We start from the raw sequence: 22005 nt of genomic DNA on the forward strand, positions 1-22005 counted from the left end.
GAGAATTAGACACCAAAACATCTAAGGATCCAGGATATGCCACTGAATTCAAATTTCAGGGAAAGTAAAAGGATGAAGTGATCTCATTTGAAAATCAGCCAGGCAATTAATATTCCCATGCCTAACAAGTTTCAAAATCTTTATTAGCCTTTAATTTTGCAAAGCAATTCCTTTCATCTAGCTTTCTGTTGGAACTCTGGCCAAGTACCAACCACAACTATACACCAATATTATTTTACATGTTTCTGTGTTTTAATTCACAAGGACGTGTTGTGATCAAATCATACAGCATAACTAAAGCTAAGTTAATGAAAAAGAAAGAACCTACTGGACGAAAAGACCTAATAGTTTTGAATGCCTTAGTTTCTAAATACAGCAGATAATTTCTGCCTTCTTATATTTCCCAAAGAAATTTTTTTTATTACATTCTTTCAGGAAACATACTAAATATATACTGGCAAAATTTAAAATTACGAAGACCCTACAAAGGAAGTAAAAAAGATTAATCGGGGCGGGGGGGGGGGGGGGGCGAAATTCAATTTCATCTATCTACAAAACAACCAACCAAAACAACCAAAATTATTACTGCATGATTATTGCTAATTTAACTCTGAAAGCAGGATCCTAAAATGCCATCTAACTTTAACCGGTGCTTTATGCATCATCTTGATCTTACCCAGTGATCCACCAGAACGTGATTCTGGAGAGGAAAGAAGCACTGAACTCTGGACATGGATTCTAAAGGAGAGAAAAATAAATTAATCCACATACAAAGTAACTGATATAGTGCCAAAGGAAACAAAGCAAGCAGAAAAGATGCTTTTGAAATTCCATTTGTTTATAGTATTTTTTTTTCACATTACTAAACTTGTCATTTATGCTGTTGAGAACTTGTTCAGAAAACACTAGCACAGCTTCAGGGCTGTCAGCAGAGTAGACCACTGGGACACAGGAATAGCAGTGCTCCATATCAACAATGCAACAAATAGTTGAGGGAATTTTATAAGACAGTGCAGGCCAGACAATCTCTCAAGATGTCATGATCAGTGCCTCCCTATATCAATGCAAGGTATGCTACCATATGAGAACATAAATATGTTAATGGGGTAGAGTCAGTCATAAATGAAGAATTCAGTTCTACTGTTCTAGCAGTTAAGTGCTGTGACTCCATCAAATCAGATGCACAAATGAAAAAATAATTTGTAAACTCCATAAAAGCATCCCAAAACAGCCCCTAAAAACCCTGCATCTCATTCATCAATAACCATGGGAAACTTAAGTTTCCATAAAGGTACACAGCTAGCTCATGTTCTACATCTAGCACAATGGCTGTCTGTTGTAACTACTCTTCAGGTTAACATCCTCTCCTAATCTAGTTGGATTAAAACAGCAGAAAGGAAGGCTGGAAGAATTTCAAAGGCACTAAAAGTGATTTACTTGCAGAATTCCAGTGCAGATTTCTCTCTTCCCTCTTTCACTGCTCTGAACAGCATCTAACAAATGCTAAAACCAGCCACTCCTTTGGCACACGAACCTCTAGGTTTTTATCATCAGCTATAATTGGAGCAACTCAGGTATTTCCATCTACAAAAGTCACCAAACATTATTAGAGTACTGCAATTAAAACAGCCAGAGCCAAGTGTTCCCAATATTTGCACTTTTCAACTAATGTTTGTGTAACCTGGCTTCTCCACTAAGCTATATTGAAGTGTGTTGTATAGGAAACTGACTCCTGCATTTCCTCTTTTTCATGACAACCTTTTCTGCAACTTTGGAAAAGTTACTAAGGGGGTGCAGTGCAGGCGGTACTTTCAACCTTCAGCCATGCCAACATTCCTGACAGACAGATCTTACTTCAGCAAATTTCAAAATATTCTGAACTTTACATAAAATGCTGTATTACTTTTTTTGTTCATACTTTTTTTAATCTACTTGCAGGTGGAAACTCTAAATTCAAGAGTCTGCTAGATCAAGTACTACCAAAAAGTGGACCTCATCTGCATAAAGCAAAAGTTGAAAACAATACGTATTAGATTACTGTTTAAATATTACTATTTTTTATAAAATTAAATAGTTATCACACAAAGAACTATTAATCCTACTGACATTCATGCCAGATAGAATGAAGACAACAAGTTGTAACAAGTCTGGACTTATATAATGTAAACAAAGTGAAAACGAGACAAAACCCATTGTTTGACTTCTATATACATCAGCATCTACATCTTAGAAATGTCACACTAGTTTTTTGGCTTAAGTAAACATATAAGGTCTTACTCAAGAGTTACAAACATTTCTAGTTTGGAAATGCTTGGCAGAAGGGAATAAAGCAGAATTTAAGACTGACTGACATGACTTGCTTTGTTCTTTTTCCCATCATAACATTCAATGAACACACCACTCATGAAAAAAGAAGGTTAAGATTTGAAGTCTGCCCTACTTCCTAGAGACACTCCTAGAAATAGAACACAAAAACAAACCACTGTGGTCTCAAAGCACCTTGTAATTATTGTAACCATGATCAAAGCAGAAAAGGTTTCCATAAATCCACAGCATCTTGTCAAATACATTTTATCCCTGAATGAGATGAAAAGAACCCAAAGATGAAGAGGATCCAAAGACTCAACTCTTCCCTCCAAGCATATGCAGGCAGACTGTCTGCCAGAGGTAATGCAGAGCACCACTGGCACACTGGATACTGACGGACAAGGTAACTGTAGAATTCATTAAGTGCAACTGGTTACGGACCTTTTCCACAGTTACAAAGGCAACATTTATTTCCCACCCTCACACATTTCACACCTTCCTTCATCAGTCAGTGCCACCAAACATCCATCCAACTGGAATTACGCCGTATAAAAAAACCAGAACTGAGGTTTCTAAACTTGGCCCATCCAAACTCCAGGCAGCAACAGGTGTCACTCCACTGTGACTCAGAAGGTCTAGCCCAGGGCTAAGCAAGCAGTATAAAGATGCAACATCCCTTGGGTCACTTCAGATCCATGCCATATAGCTAGCACATGTAATTAAGAACACATGCAAAAAAGATCATGTCTAGATACAATTAAATTTCTACATCCAGACCACCGTCTAACATTAACTGCTCTTGCAACTGAGCTGGTTAAATTTTTGCTTGACACAAGAGAGGTAAATATGGAAATCAAATGCATCTATCCAGATTCACAAGTCTTCCATGTGTAGATTCTTCCCCACCTTCAATAGTAAGGGAATACACATCCTTATGAGTTACTGCCTACTGAACAGTATCAGATGACTAGGAGGACAGCATTTCAAATCAGTATTTCCCACCAATTGCCAGAAGTACTACTGAATATAAATACGTATGACTTAACCTTCAGGAATGCTATTCAGGAATGACCGAAACAGTATTTTTGCTTTCTCTTAAATACAGCCCACCTGCTTTGCATGTTATGGGCTTCACCTTCTGTGCCACCAGCTAAAGAGCAGAAAGAACACTCTATTGCAAACAAGTCAACAAGATTTGAATTATTTGGCATCTAGAAGACTATGGCCTTATAACTCATTGTACAGAATATTGCACATATGATACTCAGCACTCAGTATAGACTGAACACTTACAGGATCATTTACTGTTTCAGAAAACAAAGGTGGTCGTTCTGGAAAACAACACAGGATGAGCTGTACAAATAACAGGACGAAGTAGATGCAGAAGGTGACATAACGAAATGCATCCACTTCAGCACCCTACAAAGGAAGGTAATATTCCAATTAGAAGGCTTGAGGAATTTCTTTAAAACAACATGTTAATATTGAACATAAGACAGCTCCTTACTGTAAATTCCGCAAACTCCGTAAATGTTACACTACCCGCCTCCATGCAAATTAAAGTCAATGTCTATTTTGGTAATGGGAAGGTAAAGAGAGGGGGGAGGAGATGAAAGATACCATTTCTTTTTCATCAACCACTGCCATAAACACACAAGCATGAACTTCTTCTGTAGAGCAGTTCTCTTTAAGACATGGTTTGTACCAACACAGCATGCCCCAATTTGAAGTCAAGGTATTCTTTACAGGAGCAAGGCATTTATGCACCGGGTAGTAAGGAGTTTTCAAAGCAAATTTGTTAATGAATATGCACACAGAAAATAAGAATTAGAGAAGCAGAATTTAGATTACAGTCCATTGCATTGTGCTCAAATTCCAGAGGTTCTTCCATTTTTTACACTAGGACTGATACATAAAGCATAATCCACAGAAATCAAAGCACAGGGACAGATGGACACGCTCCCACCCACACCCACCAGTAAAATCCCACTCTCAACAGCTGAAGACAAAAGTTGGCTGAAAGTCCTCAAAATTCACAATATGGCTTAAAGGTTTCAAGAAATAAAAGCGATATGCCACTTTCAGGCAGCTCCACAATTAATCTGATATTTGTATAAAGCAGACTGACATAAAAATATTTCACTTGTACACTTTCATTTTTGTCTCAGCAGATGAGACCACATCACCATCAAACCAAGTGTTTCAGGAAATCCACTGTATAATCAACAGGAAGATGACGTAAACTCCCAGAACAGTTTCATATCAAAAATTATACACTTTTATTGTACTCAAGCAGACACATCACCTTTCTGGAACAGCTAGCAGAATTTTCTTGGCAACTGTTGCTACAGTTAAGATCACTATGAATTTCACTAGCATTTCAAAACAAGAGCCATTAAGTCTTGCTTGTTTTGCTTTTAGAACCCAAGGAATGAAGGTACACTGAATGGATCATTAACTTGACTGGCATAATTAGCAAGCAATTACTGCAGCATTTAGGATTATTTTCAACTGAACGAGGCTAGCAATCACTTACCATATTTAAGGCATGTATTATTTTAGATCTAAAAACCACTGTGGCACATGATAACGAGATGAGCCAGAAAATCGTCATTACGCCTGAAGACTGGACTCCTTTTATTCTTTCATATTGTATTAAAAATGTGGCAAGTAACTGTGGACAAATAAGATAAAAATATATTCACAAGCTTTAAGTTTTACAACATGTTATACACATACAAGGTATTGTGTTAAAGTGTGCTTATTTAACATTTCAAATCCAGTATCTCCCAGACATTCTAACACCAAGAGATTTTAAGTGTAATTCAAAAAGATGTTTAAATAGAAAAATTCTTCGGAGCAGTAAAGATAAGAAGTGGACAAAAAAGGGAAAAGGAATACATACTACATCGAAGTAAATGACCACATACACAAAAGCACCATCAAAAGCTGCCAGTCTATTTCTTTACTTTTCTGGTTCTACGTCACAAATCAACATGCAATTATAGTAATGCTATATCCTTCCCAAGTATTTCCTGACTAATTCTTTTTAAAATAAAAAGATTTCTTTCCATACAAGCCACAGCACCAAACAACACTGACCAAATATTACCCTATTTCTGTATTTTGTGTGTTTTCAGAGTCCTTTAGGAAGCTGGTACAACTTGGTAATCTCACTTGGCTGCTGCAACACCCATTTTCAATTAGCCTAACAAAAGCTTGTCAATTGCATTATTAAATGACCACAAAGTATTTAACAGCTCTTGCATCTGTCAGTATGTTTCAGGCCTGTTGGGTTTTTTTGGCTTGGTTTTTTTGTTGTTATTGCTGTTGGGGTGGTTGCGTCCTGTCCCATCCCATCCCCCCCTCAAGTATCACATTTAATCACTACCATTCCAAGTCTAATAAATGTAAGGCAACTGACAATAAATGAATAGCAAGGCATTTTCCTTGAAATGCAGGCTGCAGAGATACTGGTGTGAAAGTAGACAATACTTGCACATGTAGGCAGAGTTAGGTGGGAACACCTATGTGCCTCATGTCGCATTTAAGACTTTCCACCATGCCATCAAATGTAACAAAGAAAAGATGCACTAAAGAATGTCACATGGCAAGAGAGTTTGTAGTAAGATACTTAATAAAGTGATGCGCTCAACAGTCTTTTACCAAGTTCAGTGTGATTCGTACTATCCAGGTTTAATCAGTTCTCTTGACTTGATTCCTCCACGTCATGCTCAAGTCAAGCTATTAAATGAATGGTAGCTCAAGCCCACCAAAGTAAGGCAAGACAACTAGCACTGGCTTGTGTGCCGACATACAACGCACTGAGCACAGCTGGGTTGGGTTTTGGGTTTTTTGTAATTTTTTTATTAAAAGAAAGTGGACATTTCAGAGTCAATATTTCACAGTTCAACTGCAGATTAAGTCTGTATGTAAAGACTGTAGCTTAAATAATTACAATACTGAATAATACTAAGATACATGTTATTGCTTAAGGCTTTGCATGAACAGAGGCCATAACAGAAGAACTTACCATAGTTATACCCAATACTGTAGGCCTAACGAGAAAAAAAGGAGCTCGAAAAATATTTTGACTTCTTTCCCAGAAAGAGTAGAAAAGGTCTGCCCAGCAGACTATCCACAGTATTAAGCCCAAAGCCTGCAATACAAAAGTGTATTTCATACATCAGTTCACACAGATTAGGCAGCACTATATATACATGAACACTACATGTTATATGTTAGTAGAAGAGGAGTCATAATCAGATCATCTCTTTTGGGCAATTCTACAACATGCATAGAAGAAGAGTAATTTGGCTTTACCTATTGGATCCCCACTAGAAGAAAAAAGTTTACTCATTTTTAGTACCATATAATTCAGTATATTATGAAGCAGAAAGCTGGTGAATCTCACTCGTGAATAACAGATTGCAGAGACAAAAACTCTCCAATACACCATGCTATTATAGTCCTTCTTAAAACTTCTCACTTATTCTACAGGGGAAAAAAAAAAAAGTAAGAAAACATTAAGTACCTATTTCACAATAGAAGTGGAATAGAACGCCTGCAGCAGCTGTAGAAATCTATGCTGTGTAACTTAAGAAGCTGACAGGATAATAAGTTCTTTTTATTATTGAAATAAAGGCCTCAAGATCAAGCTGCCTTAAAATAGTCTTCTCCAACTGGTCTTACAAAGGATTTGCATGCTTTTTTGCTATGTCAGAGTAAATTTCAGAAAGCCTACCGATAAAAGGGCAACAGAAACACTCAAGGCTTGGAAATCAAACGCAAGTAGGACAAGTAAGTTACAGCTGAAGTGTGCACACAGACCAAGACTGATGCTCAACAAAAATAGTGTGCTAAAACACAGCTGAAAATAGGTTCAAAGTTCCAGATAAGCTTACTAAGTTCTGATTTTAAAAAGTTACATACCGTTTTGGCTCTGTTGAGATTTGACATTTGTATGTATCCCCTGTCATGACAACGAAGGTATAGGAAGTACACTGGGAAGCAGACCCATAGGTAAATGCAAGGAATCCAGACCAGGACTGTGTTCTGAAAGCATTGGGTGAAGTCTGGATTTTCTGTGTGCCATGTCAGATTCCAATCCTGTGGAGAGAAAATGGATCAAGTTAAAGAAAAAGCAAAACACAGAACTTCAGTATTTAAAAAAAGAAATAGCCACTATCTGCCTTATTTTGTATCTCTTCTTGTGTATTCATTTATACTCGTATTAAACTGGCTCCATTCTGTGATGTATCTAATTTTAATGCACTTTTTGTAGCTCAGAAGTTTTAAACCTTCACAAGATTACATTACTGTCACTTTTGTTGGTTATACACAGCTACCACAACACATAAATCACTCAAATGTAATACTGGGATCTTTAACAGTATTAATCAAGGATTTTTCACATCATCATTGAAGAAAAATAACATGACAATGCTATCTATCTCCCATTATAACCACTGTGCATGTATGTATACTCAGATACACTGCATTCCCAGATTTCAGTGTGGAAACGTTATTTGGCACACAGTAGAAGTAAACAGCACAAGACAACATCACTTCACTATTTGTGAAGTAGTCTCATAGCTCCCAAGCTGTCTGCAGCAAACAGTTGAGACTTTCTGGTAATTCATAACAACAGGGCATAGAACTAAGCAAAAGGCTCGCCCTTGCAGCCCATTTTCTACTCAACAACAGGAAAATGTAAAGCAATATAATTCTATGTTTTCCTATTTCTCTCAATACAATTCTCAAAAACAAGATAAACCACCATACAATCAAACCAAAACCGACACAGTAATAAAAATGTGATCACCATTTCCATTACTGATATGAGGACTATTTACAATGACAGGCTATTTAGTAAAACAAACTTTCATAGCATATTTATGATTGGCTTGAGTTAGGGAAATCTCTTGCAGGAAATTTTACCTTAAAATTACTGACTTTGCTGTAAAATTATCACAAGGGAAACTTCCTCTCAAGTGCTATAGATTTCTGACTCTCCAACAGAATGATGCAATACACAGATATTGCTGCTGCAGATGGACAGCAATACAACAGTTGAAGCATAGCTCACAGGCTTCTGCTTAAAAGCCACACAGCCAACAGCAGCAGTCCCATGCCCAAAGGCTTGTTAACTATAGGGTCATTTTCTGTTGCAAAGCATTTTTTCAGACTGTTGCACAGCTTACAACTGCACAGAATACCAGTACCACTACTGGGACATAATGGTAGTCAGTAATCCTTTTCCTCTATAAAAGCCTGAGCTGGTCACAGAAATTAGTGCCATTATCCACATTTTATAGATGAGGAGACAGAACCAAAAGGAGCTGTAGTGCCTGCCCCCTCTATTCCAACATAAAAGCTGGAAACAGATCCCACTGCTCAGAATCGCCACACTTTGATCCTTATCTGTCCCCCTTTTCCACTGACTAAACAGTTCCAAACACAAAGAGAAGAAAATCGATCTAAAAAGAAACAGAAGATACAACTTGCAAAAATTTCACTTTGAGGCTAACCAGACACTATTTTATCATAGAGCAGATTTCCCCTGAAATTGACCATTCCGTATTAAGTTGTTTTGTTGTTTAAGAAAAAAAAAAAAACAAACAACAACAAACCCAACTTCTTAACGTATTAACAAAATTTTTTTCCTTCCCCACTTCCCTCTCAATTTGTCAGAATCTAGGACTTCTTTCTCGGTTAGATACAACAGAGAGTATGCACAGGACACATAGCTGTTATTTTTCTCCTCTAGTTCCACAGCATTCTAAAAATTCTTCTCACTTCATATCATTTTTAATTAGTCAGTTAAAAAAATAAATAAATAAATCTCCAAACTTAATACAGCCAATTCAAGGAAATTAACACTAGTAGAGCAAAAAAATGCCTGATTGTGTTTTATTTAGTGTATCTGCATAGGAGTCACATAAGTTGTTCATAAGGCAGCAGCTGTGAGACCCTGTGGGCAAGCCACAAGCTTATTAAGTTCCCTGACTGTGTAACATCATCAGAAATTTCAGCCGAGTCATCCTTACATTTAGCCACTGCACAAATATTTCTGGCTTCCTAAGTCCCAGCTGCTCTGCTCCAGCACAACAGCCAAGAAAAAGTCTCATGACTCTGCAGAACAGTTTACAATTCACAAATTAAGATAGTTAATATGATTATACAAGTAAATTGACAGGATGTAATCAGCTTTACAACAAACAAACAAGAGCATTGACATCATTTTATCGAGTAAATTTTTTGAGATCTACACACTGCTTAAGAAAGTTACTACCTCCTTTTTCAGTGTTTTTAAATGCTTGATGTAAAATGAATCAGGCAGTTACCAGAAAGGACAGAGCAGCTAACACACGTCACTGCCACGTGGCTAAATAAAAGAAGTAAGTGCTGTACGTGTGACTGCTATGCATATTGGCTGGAGGATATTCTAAAAACATGGGCAATCTTTCATTTGACTCTCATATTTGCAAGTTATCTGGAGGTGTTTCTGCATGAAAGGCAAGAGGGTTACAATGCAATGGTACTTCAGGGTTAAGAACAGGAAGTGGGGACAAATTGGCAGTTTGGGGTAACATTCCTGCTGCAATTTAACAGCTACAGCAACATCAATGTATCTTCTTTCACATTTTTTCCAGGATTTGATCCAGAGGCGGTTGATATCAAATAGGAGTTTGCTTAGCTTAAATACACTATTCTTCTCTGTACAAGAGAAATGGCTACATACAGGTGAGGTGCAGAAGTCCCTTCCATTTTACATTCATTTCAGGTGACAAAAGGTGAGGAAAGCATGCATTAAGAGAGACACATGGTGGTATTCTTTCCTTCTGATTCCCTAGGTGCAGTTCTCTCTGTGCAGGCTATGTCTACACAAGCAGTAGCACTAACAGGAATAAAGCTGTAGACCCAATACTTGCTGCTGAGCACCCATCGTCCTCACAAGATGCCTTTCACTCAGGTTCACAAGAAACAAGTTGCAGGGTCCCCTGCAGACTGACCAGACTGTCCATAGGCCACTGGAACACATTTCCCAGTTAATGCCTGTCCAAAAGGTGCTTGCTCCACTCTTAAGTGAACCAACAAGCAGGACAGGGAACTGTCAGGAGGTAAATCAGAAGCAGGCTCCCAGTCTGAACTGAGATGTTAATACCCTCAGTAGGCAAAGTCAAGAGGAATTAAAACCATTACAAAAGAAAGGCATACCCTAAGTTCTGCATGGAGGATACCATAGCTTTATGAGGTTCAGTTGTGGCTGGAAAGCATGTCACTGTCATCATGAAACCAACATGTATTCATACTTAAATCACAATGTTCAGTTACACAAGTCTGGAGTAGTTCTCTAGTTCTGCCAGTTTAAACTACATGCTTCTCCTTTGCTTTATATAAACCCAGTTTCAGAGGGGTTTTTTTTTCAGCACAAACCAAAGTTCTTAACAGATCAATGCAGAAACATTCAGTGAAGCTGACCTTTGTATTTAACAGACATTAATTAGCAAATTAATGACATTTTTTCTGACTCAAGTTTTAGAAACACTATTTTAGCAAGTTCTATTAAAGCACTAAATTGCCCCATTTTCACATTTCAAAGATTAATAACAATTTTCACTCTGACTGATCAGCTAACCCTTCCACTTTGCAAGAGCATATCAAGTGACAGAGATCCAAGTATCCATTGAAAGCCCACACAAACTAGCAGCCTCCTGCCATGAAGGAGGAGGAGGAAAAAAGGTGTTAGGTCTATAGCTATTAGATTGTATAATCTGGAAGCAGCCTTTAATTTAAACTATGACTGCAGGAATCCACAGGAGAAGAATCAGTGTGATCCTTGTTCCTTTCTTGGTAGATGCTGGGAGAGATGAGATCTGCTGTTGGCTTAGTTTTAGTCTTGTCCAGAAGAACCACATCTCAGATGTTAAAATAGTTTCAGGTTGGGTTTTTTCTCCTTTTAAAATCCGTGGACAATTTTAAAGTTTTCCAGAGTAGCAAATGGATATTTTTAAATTTATCCAACCTATTTCTCAGTTTTCATTTCCATCCCCAGCACTGTGGGTGAAAAAAACACCAGCCCAGAGTTTTTATGCCCAATAGCACATTTTCTCTTACGGCACAAAAAGGCTTCCTATAACATTTGAAGTGAAACCTTCTATCTCCAAGAAGAGCACAAAAATTCCTTGCTGTTCCCCACAATTACATGGATCTATTCACAGGTAAACCACTTATTTAACAGTGCATAAACCCTAGGAAAATAAAGAACTGTATTAATTCCCATCTAAAATTTCAGGAACAGGCAAGATACAGACCTACTGCCAATGTTTTTAAGACAAAGTTGTGACACTAAAGATAAGTTATTCTGCTTCTGCTGAGGGAAGGAAGACTACAGGGAAGCTGTATGCCTCCAATGTGCCTTATGTGAGGAATAACAGTATTTGACACTGGACAGGACCTTGTGGCTGGCTGCCTCTCTCCTGGCAGCCAGGAAAGGCTGTTAAGTGAGCAGCCAGCAGCCGCCTGTTCTCACATCAATAATCCTACTTGACCCACAGCACATTTTAAAATTCTCGCTGGCAGAAATAGAGAGACCAAAATTGATCAGTTTCAATGCCTGCTGTGCTCAAGTGTGCTGGAGATGCAGGCTGCCAACCACACTGTTAAATCCACCTGCGTGAACCAGCTGTGACTGAAAAATGATTTAAACGTTACCACACACCTATGTAAAAAATGACATTACAAAACCACACTGGAATCTTAATATCATGGTCAACACCCACTCCTTCAAATGGAGTTTAACACTGACATCGGTGTGTATCCAGTATTTTGATATTGCCACAGAACCACGTCCTTTGTAATACAAAGATGTGGTTTCTCAATCTTATTTTCCTAACAGTAAAAAACATTTTTCATTCAATGCAACACTTACATTTATTAGAATGCAAGTAATTAGATCTCTCAGGCACTAACACCGTAATTGCAGCTGACAACTTCCGTTATGGTAGTATCATCACTTTCTCATTGAAATAGGAAGTCTCACAATCTGGCAGCTCTAGATAGAGTATTAAAAAATTCCCCAGTGTAGCACCTATAAACCCATGAGCTGACTCAACCATTCTCCCTCAGATGCCACGAGGCCATCGGCCTTTAGCTTACACTATCTAGGACAGCAAATTTTCTGCCTGCCTCTCCCCAGATAGGAGATTTGCCTGATCTGGCTGAGCCTACAGCCTCAGAGGAGCTACTAGCATCAGTGGACAACAGGAGGGGTGGGACCTCTCCCTTCAAGGCTGGTTTAAAGGAACTCTGACTTTGCTTTTTAAGTCCCTGATATCACCATTCTCCATTAAAACCAATAGTAAAAAGAGTGACACTGTTGACCACACTGAGAATTAAGGAAAACAATGAACTACAAAGTGATCCAGATTTTGCAATAGGTTAGAAGGAGGTCTGTTTTCAAGTGATGAACTGAAAAGAGCTCTCCAAAGTTACTCAGCTTGCCAAGTTAAGTTTTATTCAATTTAGCTTCAGAAGTTTTGAAGAAATACTGAAATAGTGTTCTCAAAACACTGTAAATATAGCATATGTATTCTGTCATTCACATTTTGGAGTCAGATCATGAAACATGTGCTGAATCTCACCATTTTGCTAAGAGCATATTTAGAACAGAGCTGACAACAAGCACAGTCATACACAATCTTCACCAATCTTTTGCTCTGCTGTGCTTACTGTTCAGGGTAAATCACAAGAGGCAACAGGTTGATAAAACAAGCAACAGATATTCATACAAGAAAAATACTCCAGAACTCCCACAAAAAGCAGCAGAAACACCTACACTTGCAGCTCTCCTGTCTGCTCAGCAATATTCACAGAAACAAGCAACAGACAATAACAACATCCCTAACAGTGGCAAACAAGGCACTAAATGAGGTATATGACACTACAAGCAAACATCACAAACTTCCTATTTACATGTTTGTAAGTCCTTTAAAAATACTATGCATATTATATTGAAATTATTTTGGAAAAAGTACTACTTGCGGTAAAGGATCCAATGGCTGTAGAATCAATTCCAGATGAAGTAGCATAATATACAGACAAACATAACTTTCCACCTTAGTCAACATTTATCTCCTCTAGCTTTTTTTCTTAATTAATAGGAAGTTACCCAAAATGCACAGATCTCTGCTGTGACACAAGGTAGTTGTTGTTCTTGCAATTGAAGTTAGTGCAGAACATGCAAGTAAAATGGTACCTTCACTGTGATGCATACAAAGTGAGCTCATGCTGCATTTAAATAAAGCTTTCAATATACTGCCAATTCCTTTGAAGACCTATACTAACCACATGAAATTAATGGTTTACTGGTTTATTGTATCATTTAAGGGTGTACTCTGCAAACAGGAAGTAGAAGAAAAATTTGAAATACTCACACAGATTTTACAATAGTATCTTTCCAACAGCTACTTCCTATGCTTAATGAAAGACAGCCAGGAGTGATTTTTTTTGTTTCTAGAACACACAAAACCAGGATTCTACTAAAAAGTAAAAGCCACACAGCCAAATACTTGAACTCACTCCCAGACCTCCACAAACTCTAAAAACTACCTCTGCAAGGACAAATGACAGAATTATGCTCCTGCACATAACTACACCACTCACCACAAGCAGTGGAACAAATGAACATAGAGTGTGCCAGACTGCTGATTTGGGAAGAGACCTCAGGATTTCCCTTCATGGTCACACCTGAGGATAGGTGCTCATATCACCACAAAGTTCTCAGACACTTCTTCAGGCCAGTAGCAGCCCAATTAGATCAATAAGTTTCTGCCTTTTTGTTCTTCTACTGCTACAAAGGTGAAGTAAGAAACATTAATGGTAATGACCACATTGGGATGAAGAATTACATTCAGATCTCCCAACTCTCATGGAGATCACATTCACCCACAGAAAAACCATAGTTTTGGGGTTTGTTTTTTTTTGTTTGGTTGGGTTTTTTGCTACAGGAGAACTAAACTTACCATGCAGCTGAGGATCACCTCCTCTTACTTGATACTAGAGTCTTGGGCAGGGGGTGGGGTGGGGGGGTGTTCACCAAACAGTGAGAACACAAAACATTTCTCCTCATAAAACCATGAATGGAACAAAACCACTGCTATTAAAACTGAAGTTCATTAGTTAAAATGTTAGTATTAGTCAGGGGAGCAAGGAACAAATAACAGTTTAGCAAAAGTTCAAAAAATACAGGTCTCCAATTAAGATTTTGACTTGTAAGTCTTGTGTCTGAATAAAAAGCCTTAAATCATTCCCAAGCAAGCCTCCCAAAATACCACGTTCAGACCAAGAACTCAGACGGGGGAACAGATCATGCCCCTTCTTCTTCCTTTGTTTCAAAGTAATTCTGAAATCTAAGCTTTATTCTTACAGTCTCTTAACAATGTCACAAGACAAGACTGTTAGAGCAAGAGGGGGAACATTAAAAAAAAAAAAAAAATCACATAATAAACAGGTGTCCTAAAATTTTTTAATCATTTCTATAAAGATGATGTAGGGGGAAAAACATCAGTAAGTGTTTCTAGTGACAGGGAAATACCCTTAATTTCTCATAATGTTTTCTATTAAAAATGGTTTTAGCAAGACCAAGTTCTCAACAGTAATGACTTATATGATGCAGATTTGACTTGTTAACACAGCCAAGAAAAAGCCTCTACCTTCAATACCTGGTCCTGAACTTAAATCAGGTGTCTGCACCTCCTTGTCCAAAACCCAAACATCGTATTTCCTAATGTTTACAAAGAGTTGAAATCCCTTGTTATAGACAGCACTGCATCAGCTGAAACTGTGGGTAAAATGATAAGGAAAAAGAATGTTTTGCCTTTGTTTCCCTTTAGCCTAAAATAAGAAGCTGGTGCTAAAATAAGAAGCTGGCGCTAATAAGTTGCCAGAGAAAGGAGCACCTGCAGCTGTGGAATTTACAAAAACTGATCTTTGTAATCCAAGAAGCTAAAAGCCACTGCACTATGGCTATTTTTTTGTGTCAGGGAAACATATGACAGATTACATCAACACTTGCAAAATTAAAATGTTTAGCCTCTTTCTACAGACATAATATTTCCATACCCTGCCATGTCTGCAAGTACCATGAGACATTTGGCCACATGACAACAAAATACCTTCCATTCACAGTTTCAGAATCAAAAGGATGGTTTTTACCCTTCTGTAAAGCTTTTCACTGAAATCACTGTTACTTAAAAGGATACAGGAAAAAGATTCCTGCTCTCATCTCCTTTTTGCACCAAAACCAGGACTTTTGCTTAATAATGCAACAGCCTATATATCGAGTTCAAATCACTGTGGGAAATTTGAACATACCTCGGTAATAATCTTACAAAGGGACTAAGATAACAGCTTGAATTAGGATAAACTGTATCCAAAGCTACCACAGATGCAAACAGTGAGAAAACAGTAATGCATGGAATTCCGACTCTATTAAAAGTAAGCAAAAGGTCAGTAGCCGGCAGTAGGCTTTTTAGAGATGTGACCCAGAATGACTTCAGTGCAACCCAGGTTAACCTTCACTTAGTCCCAGTATAGCACAGTGTTTCAATGTAAACTGCATTGTAACTGCACAGCACAAGTTATTCAGCCATTTTGCTGGGTTTTTTTTCCTCATTTAACTTTTCTGAGCAACCTTGAACTGACAGCTGCAGATTGACAGGTCATGTGTTAAGAAAATCCCCATCAACAACAGATTATCAGGCTTCATTTTCCTGTATTTCCCCTAAACTGATCTATTCTAGATCAAGAGAGATAGTTTAATTTCTACTATATAAGTTTAATTTCTATGCAAATTTTGACCCTTGTTCACATGGCCAACAAAAATGTTTTATGGGTTTAGATGAGAGAAAGCTGACAAATAAGCCTCTGGCTTTCATTGCTAAAAAAATCCAACAACAGCCAAGCCATGAGAATCAGGCAATCAGCTGTTAATTATAATAAAGGTACTGTCTTGTGTAAAGGTTTTTCAGTTTAACGCTCTGCTGCTGCTCCCCCTCTGTTCCAAATGCTGTCTACATATGACCTTCCCATGTCAGCAAATACAAGTAGTTTTCTGATCTGCATACTCTTTTAAACTCCGGTCACAAATGAATTCATAAACTTGATACATTTACAACTAAAGAAAGAGTCTAAACTCTAGTTTTTATCACACTCACTCAGCACCACTCTCACAGCACCTCAAACTCCCTCCCTAGCTCTGCCACGAACACGCTGAAAAAGCACCAATGACATATTTTACAGTGCAAAAAGCTACAGGGTTCCAAGATACGTTCTAATTTACTGCTCATCTAATGCATGAAAGTATAAGCCACAGAACTTCAGAACATGAAATTATTCCTTACATAAAAAGTCTTGTTTTCCTTCAGAAGTCTATTTCAGGAAAACTATCAAGTGTCCCAGTGTCTTCATAAAAAATATAAGCATAGCAGCTGTTTACGTCACAGAGTATCACTTCACAAATGTCAGCTAATCATTATAATTAATTAAAGAATATTGATTTTTTTTTTCTTAATAAAATCCTGTCAAGCCACATTATAGTCTTAAAGATCCTAACATGTCTGCCAGCTGAGAGAGGCTGGTGGATCTCCCCTAGCTACAACAATGTCAACCCAAATACAAAACATAATGCCTTTGGACAAATGGTCAAGAAAATACATTTATTAAGGCAGACAAAACATGCTTGAAAGCCTCAGACAGAACTCTACACAACAGCAAGGGAAGCAGAGACCAATCCCACCAGTTGGTCCCTGGATTTTGCATGTGAGGCTCTGCCTCACCTTTTCTCATCCATTCTGTTTATCTCCTGTAGTTTGGTTCCACATGATGAAGTGCTAAACCTAGAACAGTGTTTGGATGCAATTTCTTTACTGACAGAGAAGAGGCTCCACAAAAGCTTTCTGCACCAACAGGAAAGAAATAGGCCTGGGTTTACACAGGCAGACACAACTTGAATCATTACAGAACTCTAGTTTTCAAAACAAAACAGAGGAGATAAAAACTTGCTTTTTTTCCTAGAAGTGAATGGAATTACTTGCTTTCAATCCTTCCTCAACAACCAAAAGCCCAACTAGAAAAACGTGAAAAAAAATTTCCACTAAGTTGCCACTGAGATAAAGAAGAATTAGAGTTAACTTCTATCCTAATTATCAATTTTTAAAAAACACAATCTCTTTGCCTGTGAAGAACATGATAGGGGCTTATATAAATATAAGCCATTTCCCTCACATCCCCTTAAGTATAAGCAAGAACCTCAAAAGTTTCAGATTCTATTTGACTTACAATGAATGAATAACTGAGAATTCCTGTAAAACCTAGCAGGGCACTTGTGGGGGAACTGTAAGAAACTGCTTAGTGTGAACTCGCTGCTTCTTTCGTATCTCCTACTCCTTTTTCATAAAAGCCCTATTGGGGGGTTAGCCTTGAAAACTCAAGGTGTCACAAAAACTCTTAACCTCTTTAGCAATTTCAAACATGCAAAGACTTCTCTAAATGTGAGACTGCATAGTTTACAAGGTCTGAAAAATTGAAACTACCCCAAAATTTTACTCAAAAGAAAGGAAAACCAGCAGACTATTTAAAAATGTAACTGCACTGAGACCACTGATTTTGTGAGTGTGCACATAGCCAGAGAGCTAGGTCAGCAGGCCAAAGTATACAGTAGGTTCTATATCTGCCTTCATATTTAACCTGGTTACGTAGAATAACAAAGTTCCTCAACCCACTTTACTCTTTTTTTTTTTTTTTTTTTGGTGCCCTGGTATTGAAGCATACACTCATACCCTAGTGATACTCTAGGCAAAGCTATTTCAGCATGTCAGGTCACAAAAAAGTTTTCCAGTTTAAACAGGACCTTAAAGTCACTGAACTAAAATGCAGGTAGTACAAAAATGTTACCCCTGGCCCACCAGGGTTTTTTAAAGCTTTTATTGTCAATCAACAGCTATTAGTCAATAGTAACTTTATCTTACATAGCAGTAACTTTCTTTATATTATGGATGGGATATTTGTTCTGAGATACTCAATGATGCTAAAGAAAGCAAGGATGAAAGAGTACCCTTCCAAAAAGGCAGTCTGGTTCAAAGGAAGCAAGAACCAGTTAAGTTCTGTAAGCAAATCAACAGTGAGTGAAGTTAGTATGCTGAGCGGGGACACAGAGATAGGTTAAACGGGGGGGGGGGGGGGGGGGGCGGGGAGGAGTGAAGAAGATGATAGCAAACTTGCTAGGGCTGTTGACCTTTCAGAGTAAGTATTAAATAAAACCAACCTGTTTAATTCTCAGACAAGAACTTCCAACAGTAACATTCCTTGGGTATGCAAACTAGAAAAATCCCGGCCAGCAAAGCTTAAGATTAGCATACAGTCTTTAAGGGTCCATTAGGTACTTTCAACCTGCAAAGTCTCCCCCACAATTTAAAACTGAGTTGCCCCAAACTCAGCACCACCCTTGACAGAAAACACATCTCTTCCTTGAAGCTGAGTTTGCCAGTGCCAGGAAATCCCACTGCTCCACTAGCAAGGCTTCAGCACCAACCAAAACAGCTGATGCACCCATATAGTTCACCACGAGTATGCAACAACATGTGCCACCAGGTATCTAGCTATCACCCAGCTCTGAGAAGCGCAAGAGGGCAGACCACAAGACATGAAGGACAGTAGCATGCACACACAGGTAATAGCTAGAAGCCCAGTGAAACACTGCATATGCATAGGCATTGTCTGAAAACCCATTACGACTTCAGCTTCAAATAGTGGCAACAATGGAAATACCAGAAAATGAAGCACCCAGAGTATCCATAAGCAATGCAAAAGCAAGTTAACGGTCACTTTTGATCCGTTGGAGAAGCTAAGTATCTTAAAGTCTTAACACCTGCTCAGTAATATCTTAATGGTTCTTGAGACAAATAGTACAATAGCATTTGTTGAGACATCTCTTTTTTTTTTTACTGGTAAGGCAGCTCATTAGCTCAATACTATTTGGCAAATACCCAATGAATACGTGAGAAGTTCTCTGAACAGTCTAAGAAAATCCACATTTTCCTCTTACCAATACATTGCCTTCAGTAGCTCTCACCTCACTTTTTTTTTTTTTCTAACTTCCAGCTCTCTCTCCTCCCTTCCTCCACACAACCTCCTTCTCCATACAACCTCTTATCCTCCTTAGAAGGATTTTCACTACCCTCCTGCCCTCTCAGGGGCCTCACTGCTGCCAGCACCTGCGTGCTTCTGCAGAGAAACCCTGTGTCTCAGCTGAGCAAGACCCCACACTGCAGCATTTCCACACCACTCACCTTTGCGTAGCTGGTTTTCAGTTCACGCACAGCAGGCTGCGCTCACCACTCTTCATTAAGGAAGGGCGAAAACGCACTCACCACTTTTCATTAAGGAAGAGCGAAAATGTTGCTATGCAAACATGCGATACAGCTGCTAGCCTGCAGAAAACGTATCTCTGGCCTCCTTCACAGGACGGCACGCCACTCTTCAGTACGACGGCAGCAGTCAGTCACCGCTATTGTTATCACCCGCACAGCCGCCAGTAACGCAGACGAGCGGCCAAAGGCGGTAAGCAGAGACTGCTCCGGTCACTCGGGAGCTCGTTTCCAGTCTCCCAGGCAAGCGCTCACTCACCAGTTCCCCTCTCGAAGCCCTTCCTTGCCGGAAACCCCGCACACGAGGCACGCCAGCGCCCGCTCTGCGACCCGAGCGCGGGGACATCGCACCCAGCCGGAGACCTGCGAGACGCCGGCCACGGCCCAGCCCCTCCACCCAGCCCGCGGCCGCTTCGCCCCGACGCTCCCGCACGCACGCCGCCGCGGCGAGCGGGGCTGGCGCACGGCCGGGGCCGCGCCGCAGCCCCCCGCGCTCTGCCCAAGGGCAGCGCCGGCACGGGAGGCTCCCGCTCCCCCGCCGCCGGGAGCGGCCCCCTCGGGCTCCGCCCGGGGCCGGCGGCCCGCGACCATCCCCGTCCCACCCGGCTCCGCGCCATCCCTCGGTGCCGCCGCCGGGCCGAGACCCCGCGGCCCCATCCCGCCGCTCACCCAGAAGCGCTCGTGGGCGTCCGCGCTGCAGAAGCTCTCGATCCCCATGGGGCGCGGCGAGGCGACCGCGGCAGCGCTGCGCTTCCCCCCTCCGCACCTCTCCCTGCCCGGGCGGCGGCGGACGGAGACGGGCCGGCAGCGCCAGCACGGTGCCCTGATTGGCTCCGCGGTCACGGGGATGCCGAGCCCCGGCGGCGGCGCCGCCGCCGCCGCCCGCGCTGCGCAGCCCCGCCTCGGCGGGGGCGGGGGCAGGCGGCGTGGCGCGGCGCGGCCCGGGCCGCGTGGGCGGCGGCGGTGTCCCGCGGGGCGCCGGTCGCCTCCGCACAGGCGGCGAGCCGCGCCCCGGTGGGGGGCGGGGGACGGGCCCAGGAGGCTGCGAGCTCGGCCAGAGCCCAACGCGTGCCGTTGCTCAACACCGAAATCCCCCGCGCCCCCCCCCGCGGCGTAACGGGGGCGGAAGCACTGCCCCCCCCCCCCGCGCACCTCCGCCTCGCCTCCCTGCCTGGTCGGCTGCCCCCAGCAGCCTTCCGAGTCCCTCACCTCCCACGGACCACGCCTACCCGCCGGGCTCCACCGGAGCCACCAGCGGACATCACGGCATCCCCGTGCCCGTGACGCTGCTCCGGCCGCTGGGCACAGGGACCCCACGCAGCCCGGGTGGAGAGGCACCGCAGTGCCCTGCCGGTACCCGGGCCCCGCGGGACAGAGCCAAGGCCCGGTCCTCGAGGAAGGCCGCAGGGAAAGCCTAGGCTCACCTTCAAATACTTCACTTTTCAACACGAACCAGTTAAACTGGTTTCAAAGCCCTGAACTGGTTCAAGTTGACTAGCATGAACTGAACCAAACCAACTTCATCCACAACCAAAATGTGTACTAGTTGAAATAACTGCACTGCCCCTGTGGTTGCATTTGGTTGTGCCTCACGGTGCACTCTTTGCATCCTATTTAAAATGCATAGGTTAAACCCACAGACAGCATCGGTGCTCAGCTGACTATCTAAGGTACTAGAATAGACCAGCTGGAGTACAGATGGCACATATGTAGGAATGGCATCATGTGCTGCAGGGAAGAGCAGGGTGGTTACATACTACCCTACAGCAACATCTGAAAGCTTTAATCATAGGAGTTACATAAAGAACCTCCATTTAAAATGTTCTTTTGCATCCAGAGCAATTATGGTAACAGACAAATTCTCTGTTAGGAGAGAGACAGGTCTCATTTGTCTAATATATAACTAAAAAGCAAGCATCACGCATACAAAAAAACGTATCACAGACTGCTTCTTTACTCACCTGTATGCCTTCGCTGCAGTTTCAGAGCTGTGCTGGTGGCTGGCTGTGGCCAGACTGTCCATCCAACTGCAGCATTTCTGGTCTGTCCACCCCTGGCTGTCTCACTCCCAGGGTGTCAGGTCAAGGAGCAGCAACAGCAGAGTTCAGGCTATACCGAGGTCGCATATGCCTTGATGAACCCAGCAGAATCATCACAGAAAGATCAAACCAAAGAAATTGGGTGTTGGAAGCTACACAAGTTTGTGTCAGTTTAACCCATACCTTAGTTCATACCATGTTAAAATCTTTATAATATTGCAAGAGAACAG

General features: G+C 40.9%; 1 protein-coding gene across 9 annotated transcripts in view; it reads right to left on the minus strand.

Moving 5' to 3' along the window:
* LOC128134617 (multidrug resistance-associated protein 1) overlaps positions 1-21877 on the minus strand; it is a 71893-nt gene extending 50016 nt beyond the window's left edge. For 6 of the 9 annotated variants that reach the window (XR_008232791.1, XM_052772541.1, XM_052772542.1 and 3 more), the window contains exons 1-6: positions 20406-20537; positions 7240-7416; positions 6341-6466; positions 4844-4981; positions 3601-3726; positions 677-738 (exon numbers count right to left, since the gene is read on the minus strand). Coding sequence is in view for 8 of the 9 variants with exons in the window: in XM_052772541.1 (XP_052628501.1) it covers positions 677-738; positions 3601-3726; positions 4844-4981; positions 6341-6466; positions 7240-7416; positions 20406-20453 (677 nt within the window). In the remaining variant the exon portion in view is untranslated. Of the gene's footprint in view, positions 1-676; positions 739-3600; positions 3727-4843; positions 4982-6340; positions 6467-7239; positions 7417-19658; positions 20086-20405; positions 20538-21697 lie in introns of those variants that run through there. The other 3 variants (XM_052772545.1, XM_052772544.1, XM_052772543.1) reach the window with 3 other exon arrangements.
* Between the last annotated feature and the right edge of the window lie 128 nt (positions 21878-22005).

Source organism: Harpia harpyja, chromosome 21 (genome assembly GCF_026419915.1).
Source record: "Harpia harpyja isolate bHarHar1 chromosome 21, bHarHar1 primary haplotype, whole genome shotgun sequence".
NCBI lineage: Eukaryota > Metazoa > Chordata > Aves > Accipitriformes > Accipitridae > Harpia > Harpia harpyja.